Genomic DNA, 15142 nt, shown 5'->3' on the forward strand with positions numbered 1-15142 from the left:
TAGCACAACGGTTAAGGCGTTTGCCTTGCACACTGCTGACCTGGGTTCAATTCCCAGCATCCCATATGGTTTCCCAAGCACCGCCGGGAGTAATTCCTGAGTGCAGAGCCAGGAGTAACCCCTGTGCATCGCCGGGTGTGACCCAAAAAGCAAAAAAAAAAAAAAAAAAAAAAAAAGAAAAAGAAAAAGAAAAGAAAAGAAAAGAAATGGGCAACCCCTCTGGCCAGGCGGAACCTAGGGAGCTCTGGACATGGGGACCTGACCCTGAGCCCCACTTGGTTCTAGACTGTGGGCGGGAATAACGCCCAGCAGTCTTCACTCTGCCCGGTCAGTTTGATGAGTTGGGTTGTGCAGACAGCGTTTCCCACAGTCCCTTGCATGACGTTTTCAGGGAAGATATGCAAAACGCAGCCAAGCACCCACCCCAAGTGCCAGCAGGAGTGAAAAAGATGCCACCTCAGGGAGAACCCCAGGCCACGTAAAGGACCCAGGACACAAGTCCCGCTGGGGCAGGGACCAGGCTGTGCACTCCTGAGCCCACTCTAGAAGTTGCTCAACAAGCAGACCTGGACCACCAAGTAATGGATGCTTGGAGGGCATACTCGGGATGGGAGATGCGTACTCAAAGTAGACTATAGACCGAACATGATGGCCACTTAATACCTGTATTGCAAACCACAACACCCAAAAGGAGAGAGAGAGGAGAAGGGAATGTGCCTGCCACGGAGGCTGGGGCCAGGGGGTTGGAAATGGGGGTGGTGGTGGGATACTGGGATCACTGGTGGTGGAGAACGGGGAGAACGGGCACTGGTGGACGGATGGGTACTTGATCATATCGTAAGCACGAAAGTTTGTAAGTCAAAAACAAGCAGACCTGTGCCGAGTTGGGGCTGTGGTAGGTCCCAAGGGCCTTCCTGGAAGAGTGGGCACTGTGCTTCCTATTTTAGGGGCATTCCAGTCATGCTCAGGAGCCACTGCCCCCTGTGCCCCGGGGAACTCTTTCCCCCCAAATCACGGTTGACATCCAAGGGTCGTAAAAACTCCAGCACTGAGCAGTGGCGACACTTGCTTATCTCTGACACATGGGGGGGGGGGGGGGGATGCCCAGTGACAGTAGGGGCCACGCCACCAGAGGCCCACCCCAGCCGGGGGGGGGAAGGGCTTGACCCGAGGAAGATGGGCTGGTGGGCAGTCGAGGAGGGGACTTCCTTCCTTGTCTCCGACAGCTGCCATCCAGAGAGCAGCCAGTCCGGCCTGGAAGTTCGCTTTCCACCCTGGCCAGCTGGATGCAATTACCAGTTCAGGAGGCCAAGCAGGGAGGGGCGTGAAGAAGGGCCTGGAATGCAGGCCAGCTGCAGGGCTATTCTTCCAAACTAAACAAAACTGAAAGCGCTTGTTTTTTTGTTGCCTTTCCCTGGCCCATGCCAGAGAACTCTATAAACCTCACAGGTTTTTTGTTGTATTTTTTTTTTTTAAAGGAAAAAGTGCACTTTCTTGGAAAGCACAAGAGACTTTCTGCAGATCTGCTCTCCAGAGGTGCACTCGTGGGGTTCTCTCAGCAAGGGCTGCCTGGTCAGCTCTGTGGGGGAGGTGGGCCCCCTACCCAGTTCTCTGAAGTCACGTGAGCCAGGGCTGCACGCAGGCGCTCTGGAACCCACTTTTCCACTCCGTTCTTCATGTTGAAGGGGCCAGGTTGGCCCAGTCCAGGAGTAGCACTGTCCAGTAGCACTGTAGCATTGTCCTCCCATTGTTCGTCGATTTGCTCGAGTGGGCACCTATAATGAGGACTGGTGCAGTCCAGGAGTAAGGAGCGCAAATCCCCAGAGGTCGTGGTGATGCTGGTTTCCTGCGCAGGGGCGAGAGGACTGGCGGGGTCCCCAGCAACCTGCCTCATGGTGATCTGCGTCCTCTTCTATGTGTCAACCACAGCTCACAAAGGCTCAAAACGGGAGAAGGGAATGAGCAGAGCTGACCCTTCAGCACAACGGCCATGACTGCAGAATAGGCGACTGGGGAAACTGAGGCTTAGGAGAGCGAAACCTCAAGCCTCTTGGGAAGGAGGATATAAATTAAACCGCAATGAATGAACCTCTCCCCCAAACAAGCCAACTTACCGTTTTCCAAAGGGCCGGAGTGCTTTCTGGTGGTGGGATGGCAGAACTGACCCCCGGATGTGGTCCTTCCAGTGGGGTACAAATGGAGGACAGCAGCCTTGGGTCAGTGGTCAGGGAAAAGGTCAGTCTTGCTCACCTCAGGACAGGTCTGGTCTCCAGAAACCCAGCAGATTCCTCAGTGGTGGAGACCCCAGGCTCCACTACCAAAGACACCAACGGTCTGCAGCTGGGGCTGGAATGAGAGGTGCCAGTGAGGGCGGAGAGAGGCTTAAAGGCTTTTCCCTAGGGTAGACTGTGGGTCCACGCCCCCCCCCCCACACACACACAGCTCTGAGGAAGAGGAGGCAGGACACCCCCTCCAAGAATGAGTCAAACCCACTCCCTAGGCTTTCCTTAGGGCAGACTGTGGGTCCAAACCCCTCATCCCTACACACACACACACACACACACACACAGAGCTCTGACAGAGGGAGAAGAGGCAGGACACCCCCTCCAGGAGTGATTCAACTCCACTCCCCAGGCTTTTCTTAGGGCAGACTGTGGGTCCACACCCTCCTACCCTACACATACATACACACACACACACACACACACACACACACACACACACAGACACAGAAACACACACACATACATACATACATACACACACACACACACACACACACACACACACGGCTGACAGAGGGAGAAGAGGCAGCACTCCCCCGTCCAGGAATGAGTCAACCCCATTCCCCAGAAAACCCCAGTCACCTGGCAGACCTTGCCTTATCCCCAGCTCTCTGCCCTCCTTGTGGGCTAATTCCGGTGCACCCCGGTCTTTCTGAGCTCCAAGCCCACCCCCACTGGAAACGGGTGTCATCATGACCTACATGCAGGATTCATTCATGAAGGGCCTCCAGCGGCGATTTCCTGAGCCATTCAGGTCTGAGCTCAGCTCTGCCTCAGTTTCCACATCGCTAAGGTGGGTAACCTTCTTGCCCACCCCATCAAGCTATTGTAGAAATGATCCATCCAAGTCAGAAGGTAATGAACAGCTGTGGCTGTAGCTGGGGTCCCTGAGGAGTGTGTGTCTGTGTTGTTGGGAGGAGAGGGTGGGTTGGAAGATCCAAGCCAATGGCTCTGGATCCTTGGCCTGGAAAAGGGCTGTGGGATGGGCTGGCGGCAAGGTTCGAGGCACACAATCCCGAGTCTGAGCTGGTTCCCAGGCACCAGTCCAGCCCCAGGCTCTGATGTCCCAGGGTCAGGGTGTTCGGCCGTGGAGCCATGCTGGCACACTGGGTGCTGGACGTGACTGCCACTTCTACAGTCAGGGGTCTGGGGGAGAAGGAACCAGGTAGCCCAAGGCTGTGCCCACCCCAGTGGAATCTCTGCCTGTGCCTGAGGCTCAGGCTGCTCCCTGACACCCAAGTTCATGGTCTGGGGGCTATGGGAAGTGCCAGAAAACTGGGAAACGCTTTTGAGGGTGTTGCAGGGAGAGCAGTGGAGTGCTGAGCTAAAGTAATGGATCAGTCTTGACGGTCAGAGGAAGCTGGACCAGTGGTCCCCCACGGGAGCCCTGCATTCTCCACATAATGAGATCTTCTTATCCTGTGCTGTCCCTACCAGCCTCAGGTGTCATCAGTGTCCTGTGGGGCAGTGACGGGTCTGTTGCTGGTTTGGTGGAAGCAGCCTGTGTGTTCAGCGGACACCAACTACGCCCTCCCTCAGCAACTGTCCCCGGGTGTCATTAGAACCAACTACTGCCACGAGCTGGGCGAGAAAGCAGCAATGCCGGCCTCAAGCAGGACTTGGTGCAGATGGGCCGGAAGACGTCTGCTGTTCATGCCTTACCTGGTTTGGGCTCCGCCCATCCCCAGGGGCCTGCTCCAGCAGGGTCCTGCGTTACAGACGCACTTGAGGTCGGAGGAGGTTCCATGGGCATTTAGGACACTTGGTGGACTTGACCCCGATCGTAACACTACTCGAGTAGGATTTTCGGTTCTCTGTCTGAGGGCACGCCTGGGGTCAGGGACGTTAGTCTTAAAAGCTGGACAAAGCCTGGGCAGTTCACCCATCCTGGCAGGGTGCTGGTGTGGAGAGCGGCTGTGGCGGGTCAGCTGGCAGGGGCTGTCCTTCCCAGGCTGCTGTGGCGGCGGAAACTTTATAGATCCATCCCGGCGCCTGACAGGCAGCTGCCGAGTGCATTCTTCTGGCCAAGGACCTCTTCTCGGAGAACCAGGAAGGTGTAACCCAGACTGGGTCCCAGGCTGTGGGGCCCAAGAGACTCCCCCAAGGGCTCAGGAGTTGGGGGGGACAAGGGGAGCCCCAGACACTTAGAACTTCCGCTCGGGCATCTGGAATGAGATGAGGGTGACAGAGCAAGGAAACCTACGACCAAGGGGATCCCTGCTCCACAAGGGCTCTGGGGACTCCTACCTTGTTTCTAGGCAAATCCCTTCTGCCCGGCCTCAGTTTCTCCACTGTCACTGGCCTGAGAACTATAGATTTCAAGAGGGCTGGAATCTTGAGTAGTGAGAACGAGGCGGCTTCAGGTTTTCAAACACACCATCCAAAGTCATTTAACTGTGTGGTCCTAAGTGAACTAGAAGACTGAAAGGGTGTGCAAGAGCTCTGCAATGCCAGGCCTTTCTTTTTTAAAGATGTGCAGTCGGCAGGCTCCCACATGCACGGGGCTGCACCTGGGCCCCAGGATGTAGGGTGGGGGAGAGCGGAGGGGCAGTGTGGGGGAGAGGGGACACAGCTTCCTTCCAGACCCCCTTGCCCACCAAGCTGACAACTTTGACCTGTGCTTGTTTAGTGAGTGAAGGCAGGAGGGGGTCCATGGGAGGGGGTCCGATCTAGTTGCCGAGGCATTTGGGGGAGATCTGCCTTTGGGGAGGCAGAATGGCTGCTGAACTCCAAACCCCGAAGCCTAGACACCTGGGCTTTGAGAAATACTAGTCCGCCATTCAAACTCTTTTTGTATAGAGCGCTGGTGGTAGAGGGGCAAGAGGTCAGGGAGATGGAGCGGAGTTAGGCACGAGCTTGGTGGGTGCCCTGGGATCAACTGATGCCCCATGCATCCTGTGCCAAGTGCTCAAGGGGCAATAATGCCCTTCTTAGGTAGAGGGGCTTCCCAGGGCACTGCCAAAGCTCTGAGGAAGTGTGGACTCTTCCCAGTCCACACTCTTGGTGAGTTGAGAGGCACAGTAGAGCAGGAGGGGCCTGGGAGATGAGATCTCTAAGCACCAAGTGTCGAGGTGGGGTGTGGGATTTTGAGGATGGCATCGTCCTTGGAAGGCCGGCGGGCAATGGGCCGTGTGGGTCTGCACACACAGAATCCTCCCCACAGGACCCCATCTGCGCTCCAGGCGCGTGGCTCTGAGAGACTCCGGGAAGGTCTGTCTCAGCCGGGCACGCCCCAGGGAATTTCTAAAACATGACACTGAGAGGAAGTGGGATGGCCAGGAAGGAAAAGTAGCAGCGGGGAGAAGCCTGCTTGAGGGTGGGCACAAGGTTTCAAGTTGCACAGAAAAGGAAGGGAGACCTGCCCCTGTTCTGACCCCCAGGCGAATGCCCCCGGAGACTTGGGTACCTTCATGCAGGATCCTCCCTAAGAGAAAACAAGCCTCCTGATCTGCCCAGTGTGATATACACGTAAGTCCACATTTGGGCATTGAAGGAATGTGAATCCAACTTAAATTTAAAAAAGCCTTTTAGAATTATGGGGGGCAGCTCACTTCCTAAGGAAGGGCACTGAGGGTGTGTGTGTGGTGTGTGTCACCAAGTTCCTGAACCCCCCTCCCCCCCATCTTACTGCCATCAGCTTCCCTTCTGATAGGAACTACCTCTAACAGATCTGGGGAAAGCAGTTTGCAGTTCCCAACACCTGCCACCAGAGGGCGAAATCCAAGCAGCGGCTCTCACCAGCCCAGCCTGGGGAAGGTGTCTTGCAGAGAGCGTTTACCCACAGTAAGTCAGACAACACTGTGGGGTGCAGCCTGTGTTATTAGGTACCCATCTCTGACCCAGGCTGTGTGTTAAAATACAGAGCGGAAGGAAACCACAGGGACCCAGGCCCTTTACCCAGACTGTGGTGAGAGGTACTAAAGCGACATAGCTGATTCCTGAGAAACGGCTTCTGGGTGAAGGTCCCACTGTGGGGTACCGCAGTCAAGAAGGCACTGTCCTCCAGTTCAGTTGAGCAAATGTTTATTGAGCACCTATTAAGTGCAAGGCACTGTGCTAGGTGCCACGGGAAACACAAAGAGTGAACACAGAACGGTCCCTGCCCGCGAGGAGCTCACAGTCTAGGAGGGAAGGTTAAGACACAGTACACAACCAGCTTCAGTGACACCAGTCAACATGACAAGTGCCATAAGCAAGACACACGTGCTGTGGGGGCAGAGAACACGGAAGGGATTGCTTCTTGTTAGAAGCAGTGGGTAAAAGGTAGAGAGAGACTCAAGGCTGAGTCTCTGAAGGGGTAAAGTCACTTGGGAAAAAAAGCCACTTCTAGCAGAGAGCAGAGGTAAGTGTGAGGAAATGTGTATGGCTACACTGAGCATCTGGGTACGGCTATACAAAGTGGGCAATCAAGTATGGCTGAGAAGGTGGACAGCCATGGACGCTACGTTCAGGGAACCTGAAGCGGGCACTCTGGTGCAGAGGGCCACTAAAGATCACACAACAGAAAAGGGGTGAGTAGAAACATGTTTCTGAAAGATTCGTGTAGCAGTGCTGTTATCTGAGAGAGGGAGTCGAGGGAGTAAGAACCAGGAACTGACTCAGGATGGGAGTCCGGGGAGTGAGTGTAAGGATGTGAAGAGCAGGGCTGGAGGGGATCCCTGGGTGAGGGTGGAGCTTCTCCAGACTTGGTCCCCCAAGGGGCTGGCGGAAGCCACAGATTTCCAGGCTTTCCTCCAGAGTAACTGAACACTTCCAGGGTAGCGCCCAATAACCTGTGTTTTTCTTCATAGCGGTCTCCCCACCAGGATTCCCAATGCTGAGCCTAGGTTTGAGACCTACTTGTAAAGAAAGAAAACACTTTATAGAGTGGCCTTTAGGTAAAAGAAGGAAAAGGAATGAAGAATCTCTAAGAGTGAGGAAAATCTTAGAAAACAGGGAAGATAAAGTCAACACTGTCAAACACAATGGTCACTGAGAGGGCACACGAACATTACAGATTGATACAAGGTCTCTGGACCACGCAATTCAGTGGTCCTTGAAGGCTTTTCCTAGACTCTCGTAGTCAGGTGGAGCCTGAATCTGAAAGCCAGGAAGTTAGGAGTAGGAGGGTGAAAAGCAATCAACACAGTAATTCTTCGTGAAAAGCAGGTTATCTTTTTTCAATCTAAAGGATCTGAAATTTGTACATAAGGAACAATGGAGAGGTAGATAATGAAGTGAGTTGAGAGTAATTACTAAACTGGGTGAGAGATGGGCTCCGTGAGAGACAGAGTGAAATAGGCTGGGAACAGAGGGCAAACAGTGCCTCATCTCACGTTCAGGGGCACAGAACCTGGGGCCACTTCCTGCAGAAGGGGAGGGGCAGAGGGGATGGGATGCAGAAGCATCATGGAGAGCATGGGTTTCCGTGTGCAGATCACATTCCATGAATGCCACGAGCCTAAGTAAGTCAGATTATGTCCCTCCTCTCACTGACACCAACAGGTGCCTGATGATACAGCTGAGACCACCAGGCAAGGCTGGCCCACTTGGCCACAATGACTTCGTGCTGTTTCCCTGCCCATGGTGCAAGACTGTCAACACACAGGCCAGTGGACAAGGCTTGCCCTGGGGAAAATGTAGCCCTGGAAATCACTCAGCATCACCACCAATTTATTCTTTATTCTAGACGCCCCAAGCACCAGTCATTCATCCTCTCTCCTGACATCTAGGAAGGCCGCTGAACATGGAACGCAGAGCCACTGCACACACAAGCCCAGGGTGAGTTACAGAATGAGAAACTGCTGCTGACACCCAAGGAAGCAGATTAGAAATCTGCCATAAGAGAGAGAAATCCTATCCTCATCACTGGAAACTCAAAGGGACGTTTCTCCATCACTGAGAAAAGTTTATGTAGAATCAACACCTAGCCTAGTATCCAGAGGCTAAGAACAGGTCGTGACTTTTTGGGGGGAGAAGAGGGGTGGGGTGGGGGAACACCCAGGGATCACTCCTGGCAGTGCTCCAGGGACCATGCAGCGCTGGGGAGGGGACCCAGGCCTGCCCATGTTCAGCTCTCTGAGCTCTCCATGGCCCTGGTAATTAATTCTTTTAAATGATTTGAAAACTGAGTTTTTACGTGTTCAATTGGACTCAACCTGATAGATTTCAGAAAGGTGAATATTTCATAATTCATGAAGGTAATTAATGCTCTTCTATATTTTTCCCACATAATTTTCTGCATCCCTCCTTCTCACACCTGAGAGGGCAGGGGTAGAGGTCAGAAATAATATCAAGAACACAGAAGCTTACCTAACTCTGTGGTCAAGGTCAAGTCATTTCTTGAGCCCAAGAAACTCTTGACTTCTTGGCCTAGCCAGCAACAGCTGGTATCAGTGAAGCCTTAGCCTCCTACCAGGAAAACCAGGGGTTAAACACTGGTTATCAAAGGGCCTTCTGGGTCCTTCCTGGGACCCCTCTAAAACAGAGGAGAATTGCTAGATTAGTAAGCTAGGCTGGGCCAAACTTGAACCAGAAGGTCTGAGTAATGGCAAGGCAATAAGAATTAACTACTCAGAAAAAGAAGCCTTCCCATCTTTGCTATGGTTAAAAACCCACCAGCTTCAAAGCTGAGGCACCCAGTTGTGACTGAGTCACTTCCTGGTCATCCTCACATCTCCCACCTCCCCTTCCCCAATGGGTGACCGGTGCAACCCAGCCCCCAAACAATAGTTACATAACAGGATGCACCTGAGGCCCCCAGGAGAAAATTGCAACTTTTTATGATTGAACTACAAGTCTGACCACCGGGGGACTGCAATGCATCCTTCTGAGGGAGTCAGTGCGCCTGGAGAGAACATCCCAGAAAGCCACCCAGCTTTGCTCGGAGCAAACAAAGTGCCATCAGCCTGGGAGTACAAACCAGCACCAAGTCCTCAGAAGCTGAGTCGGGGGTCAGGAGACACATGATCCACAGGGCAGACATGGAAGTGATGGTGAGCAACTGGAGAGAGAACAGGTAGAAAACACAAAGCCCTTTGGAGGTTCAGAAAAGAGTAAAGATGAACTGATTACTCGGAAAAAGAACTTCAACGACAATACGGTTAACACTGAAAACGGGTAATACTAAGATATCAATTCAGAAAAAGACTTACAGAGGGGGCTGCTTAGGGCACTAAAGACACAAACACAGGAAAAAATAAATATGGGGCTTTAGGCCCCCACAGAAGCTACTAATGCTATTTATTGGCTTAGGTCATTCTTGAGAATATAAAAACATTTTTTGACAAAGCGGCACTAACTTCATATGGGGACATCATTTTCACAATGATGGGGCTGTTCGCTAAATGCTGTCAAGTTCACTTCTATCTTCAGACACTCAGCTATATTTCTAGTCAGGCTGGGCCCAGCAAGGCCTTGGCATGTGGTGAGGTGTCAGAGCAGTATGAGGAGGGTCCTGTACATGTGTGCTACTGCCCGGCATGGACCTGAGCACACCCGGGCAGGAAGCACGCCGAGCCTCAGTTCTCCCTTCTGTGGGACGGGCGGGGAGAAGGGCTGATTATACGGGCTCTAAATTTTCTCTTGACCCTGACATTCCGGAAGGCCCTGGTCAACAGTAATGGCTAGGCACAAGGTGCCATCTAGTGGCACCCATTGTCCATTCTCACAAATGGCTCCGATGAAAGACCTCAAGAAAGCAAAACTGACTCCCACAGACTCCTGATTCCAGAGGTGTGGGTGGAGGAGATTGGAGGGGTGAGTACACTTCTTGTTAGTGCACGTGACATAGTCATCTCAAGAAAATATACTTTTAAGAGGTCTTGCTTTCCCTAAGAAAGCAACTCTTTTTTTTTTTATTTAGAAAGGCTAATTTTATCCATTTGTCAATATTTTCAGCTTTAAGGAAAATAGTTTAAAAAACATAAAAATGTAAATACACTCAAGAGTTAACTGCTATTAAACAGTTCTGAACAGGCAGAAAATGTAGACTTTCCTTTCACAGAAAATGTTAAATCTGTAATAGCAGCATAATTTATATATAGAAAAAAGCTGGTTCTGAAAATCCAGATTTTTTTTTATACACAAAACATGTTTCTTCTATATACTACAACAGCATTTCCACTGGAAATTGGTTTCTTCACATTATATCGCTTCTGGCTGCTGCATGCAGACACTAGCTTGAGTGTGACCTTCAGCCCTGAGCGCCGGCTCCTGACAGACTTCAATCCAACACCATGGCAGACAGCGCGTTCAGGTCTTTCATGTACGGATGAGCTGCTAAGATCTGGTCGATCTTCAGTCTCTGCTCCGAGTCGGGGAAGATCTTCAGCAGGGCTCCCCGCAGCTCGCTGGTCTCTGCGGAAGACCTCTGTGCGGGCAGGGGCAGGTTCTGCTGGATACTGGGGAGGTTTGGCAGGAGAGGGAAGTGAGACTGCTGAGGCAGCCAGTGGCTGGGTGGGCTGCCCTGGATCCGGGCTGGAGGCTGGTGGCTGGTGCTGGCTGCCTGGGCGCCAGGGCCTCGGAAGCCAGGGTCAAACATGCCCACATTTGGCAGGGCATTGAGCAGGGGCTGCATATCTCTGTGAATGGAAGCAAGTCTGGGTGAGTGGGCTTATTAAGAAAAACTAGAAACCCTCCTAAAATACCCAGTTCTGAACTTGAGGCTCAACATGCTGCTGGCTTCTCAAAGCAAGCCAGAAGTATGTAGTCAAGGTGGGGGAGTGACAGGTCTTCAGGTGCTACTGCACCCGTCCGGGCCTGCTGCTGTGAGGGCTGACCTTGTCCAGTCATTTGGCTCTAAACAAGGTCGCTCCAAAAAATCACTTGGGAGCTTTCACAGGATCCGCATAGGGTCCTACTCTTCTGGAGATCTGATTCTGTGTGGGATGCTGGTTGGCAGGACGTAGGGAACACCACTGTGCTGAGAGGCAGCCCCCACTGAACCATGGATTACCTCCGTATCTCAAGTGCACCCACACACCCAGGGGTGTGTACACAGACCATATGATGGGCCTTTCCCTCACTAGAAGGCTGCCACTGTGACTCTGGCTTGCAGTTTAAGGAATAGGACTAGGTAAATTTCTCCCAACTTCAAACCTCAGCTAACTCCAAAAGCTAGTCCTGCTGTAAGCAGAGTTCCTGATAACTTATGAGTCAGGTAGTATCTTTGGAAAGAACAGCAGTCAAGTCTGTGGGTGGAGTCAGACACCCTGCTCCCACCAAGTCTGAGCCGTGGGTCTCTAGGCTCACTTACACAAGACTCAGACCTCAAAGCCTTACAAATAATCACCAAGGTATTACATGTGGGGTCAAAAAAGGAAAAATGAAATGTATTGACACCTGGTAACTGTTAACAATGGTGGCAATGATTGCAGACTATTTGGAACTAGATCTTCATCTATGAAACAAAACCCAAAAAAGGTTCAAAAGAGAAATGATTCACGTAACCAGGGATTTCAGGGAGCTGAAATCATACTGGTCTCCTCTGTAGAAAACAGTTCCATGTAAAACTCCCAAACAATTGAATCTATACCTAAAGCCCCCAGAGGATCCATCTGGAGGAAAAATAAGCCATTCTGGCTCACGACCTTTAAAAAGTGGAGGGAGGAGCTGGAGCGATAGTACAGCAGGTAGAGCGTTTGCCTTGCACGCAGCTGACCTGGGTTCAATTCCCAGCATCCCATATGGTCCCCCAAGTACCACCAGAGGTAATTCCTGAGTGCAAAGGAATAACCCCTGTACATTGCTGGGTGTGACCCAAAATCAAAAAAAGCAGTAGAAGCTAAGCACATTTGACACCCGTAGTATTATCAAGCTCCCCTCCCCCCCTTTGGCAGAAGTATCCAGAAGCGGAATTTACTTAGTTTTTAAAAGGGGGAAAGCTGGGCCAGGGAGAGAGCTCAAATTCAGCACTCAGCACACATTCAGCATGCAGGAGTTCTGAGTTCTCTTCCAGGTACCATATGGTCCTCTTGCACCAGCAGGAGCAACCTCCAAGAACGGAGTCACAAATAGCCCCCAAGCACTGCTGGTTTTGGCTCCCAAACCAAAAATAAGTAAGTTAATGGTGAAAGTCTGTACTGGGTAATATGATCTGCGAGTATCCATTACCGAAAATTCTGAAACAGAAACAATCACTAGCATAGTGTCTTTAAAAATGAAACAGCAACAACAAAAAACAAACCCAAAGGACAACCAACAGACATGTGAATTATCGAATTAAACTTCAGATAAAATGTGGATCTCCATCTAGTGAAGACAGCATGTAACAAGATGGTCCCTAGGGTCATGATCCTTTGACAGTTGTAGATTAACACCACCTATTCAAAGCACATAAGAAGACACATGCACAAAGAAATACATAATGAATCTCAGTGGCATTCATTATTACCAGCAAAATCTGCTGTGTTTTAGACCTATAGATAAAGTCTGGCTCCCTAATCTCCTGTGGTTAAATTCCTAAGAGCCAAAAATGAAGATTTGGTATTTTGGGGTGCTTGATGTGCTTTACTTTCACATGTTTTATAATAGAAATATATTTAAGTCCTTTTTAAAAATAGTAAAATTTCATTATTGGTCTTCGGAGACAGCATTTGCACAAAAGCAAAAACAAACAAAAGAATTCAACTGTAATAAACCTGCAAATGCAAGACAATCTGAAAAAGAAAATACCTAAGGAAGCCTTCCTTCTGAAGAAATTCTTCTAAACGAGGGCCACTTCTTCCCAGCGGATCATCAGGAACCATAAATATATCACCCACAAAGGTATACTGAAGCAACCTATAACACAGAAATTTATTACAGTTCAACTGTAGGAAACATAATGTTTCTTGCTGCAGGAACTGATCAGTATCTCAAAGCATCGAGCCAACTTCAAAGCAACAGTAAAATATGACAACTGCTGAAATCCCAAAGGAGGTACAATATTTTCTTATTCTATTCATTTACCAGTAACATATAATTTAAGGTATGTTCATTTATGTTTTTAGATTTGTGCTATTAGACTTATCCTGACAATACCATAGTCTTTTAAATCATCAAATTACTTAAAGAAGCCAATGTTTTCTGATCTTGGGCAGTTCTGGAGCATTTGGACATATTTAGTACATCATCAAATAAGAAAATCAGAGCAGTGAATGCTAAACTCTTGACTTTGTTGTTCTGGATGATAATAAGATACATGTTCCACACAGATTATTAAACGATGGCAAATAAGCTCAATAAATGCACACTCGCTGTGACGGCAGCTCAAGAGGCCTAAGTGTGTATGCAAAGCACATGAGCGGTTGGGTTTGATCCCAGCACTATACACCCCTCCAACCATTGTCAGATGTGGCTCCAAAACCAACCAACCGAAAAAACAAAAATAAACAAAACAAAACTCTATCAGCTTTGAAAGCCTAGAAATTTCCCCTCTTTCAAGAAGTCAAGCATCTAATCAGCATGTTAATTTTGGTCTTATTCTATTTCTGAAATCACAACTGCCATTATACCCAAGCTTCATATCCCAAGTTGAATAAAACAGGCAGTTCCAATGAACTGCCAGAATCTCCTTTGGTATCATGTCAAGGCTAAGGTAAGGGTCATTTGTGTCCCATTACATAGTTAACAATGAGCTCACAATGATCCGTTTCATGCCTCATGAAAACTTTCTCTTTTTTTTGCTTTTTGGGTCACACCTGGCGATGCACAGGGGTTTCTCCTGGCTCATGCACTTAGGAATTACTCCTGGCGGTGCTCAGGGGACCATACGGGATGCTGGAAATCGAACCCGGGTCAGCCATGTGCAAGGCAAACACCCTACCTGCTTGTGCTTATCATTCCAGCCCCATGGCAGGAAACTCTTTATCTCTTAGAAAATACTTTAGGGTACTCAGAATCCCCCATCATTCACCTGACTGTGCTGTTGTGTGCTAGGTCTTCCCATTGTACTTTCAGAAACCAGTCAGCCTGCAGACTGGGAGTAAATCTGAGGATGAATTCCTTTGCTTTGTGCAGGGTTCAACCACACAGACACAAAGTAGACACAATGCAAACAAAATCACATAAACAAAAATTCCTGACCAAAAACATAGACAACATTACCTTTTTGTAATGATTTCTCTCCAAGACACTGACTCTGCCACAAATTCTCTGAAGTTATCATTTGTTACAATTATACCACCAGTTTTGTCCGCTAAGTGTAACAGAAACCTATGGTAATGAAAAATATAAAAAAATAAATAAAAATAAAGTTAAAGTGAACACACTGGCTTTCTTATTCTTAGTTTTAAAAAAGCTGTGTTTTAAGAAAACAAATGGATTTCCTTTTCATAGGAAAATCAAAGAATTTAGCTAAGGCAGAATTTAAAAGCAGAATTGAGTCATGCCAACGAATGATCCGAAATACTAAACTATTAGTGTGATTATGAATGAAGGTGTGCTTTTCAAGTAATTTAATTCCTTCTTGAGAACACTGTAGCACTGTCCTCCCATTGTTCATCAATTTGCTTGAGGGGGCCCAGTAACATTTCCATCATGAGACTTGTTGCTACTGTGTTTGGCATATCCAATAAGTTAGGAGTACTATCAACAAGCAGTGGTAATAAAACAGCAGACTAAGAACAAAGAATGAATACAAGCTAACAGGCCAGCAAATATCAATTTAGGTTTTAGTTACTAAGTTACAGTACTCTGATTCTAAGATTAACTGCTTCTTTCAGGCAGCTGGTAATTCTTTACCAAATAAAATTGAAAAATAAATAAATAAAGGTTCACATTTTCAGCTCTTAAGAGAAATCTAGAACTGCCATTCTGTGTAAACCAAGTTATAAACTCAAAAGCAACTTATGAAAAGATGCATGATGACAATGGATAATAATTGTGAGAGTGATGCA

General features: G+C 49.2%; 1 protein-coding gene across 1 annotated transcript in view; it reads right to left on the reverse strand.

Moving 5' to 3' along the window:
- Nucleotides 1–8234: 8234 nt before the first annotated feature.
- Nucleotides 8235–15142, reverse strand: part of N4BP1 (NEDD4 binding protein 1) — a 62906-nt gene continuing 55998 nt past the window's right edge. Inside the window, exons 5-7 of the mRNA XM_056136204.1 lie at nucleotides 14352–14459; nucleotides 12939–13046; nucleotides 8235–10846 (exon numbers count right to left, since the gene is read on the reverse strand). Of these exons, the coding sequence (XP_055992179.1) occupies nucleotides 10489–10846; nucleotides 12939–13046; nucleotides 14352–14459 (574 nt within the window). The 3' untranslated portion in view covers nucleotides 8235–10488. The remainder of the gene's footprint in view (nucleotides 10847–12938; nucleotides 13047–14351; nucleotides 14460–15142) is intronic.

The sequence above is a fragment of the Sorex fumeus genome, unplaced genomic scaffold (assembly GCF_029834395.1).
Source record: "Sorex fumeus unplaced genomic scaffold, SorFum_2.1 ptg000122l, whole genome shotgun sequence".
Taxonomy (NCBI): Eukaryota; Metazoa; Chordata; class Mammalia; order Eulipotyphla; family Soricidae; genus Sorex; species Sorex fumeus.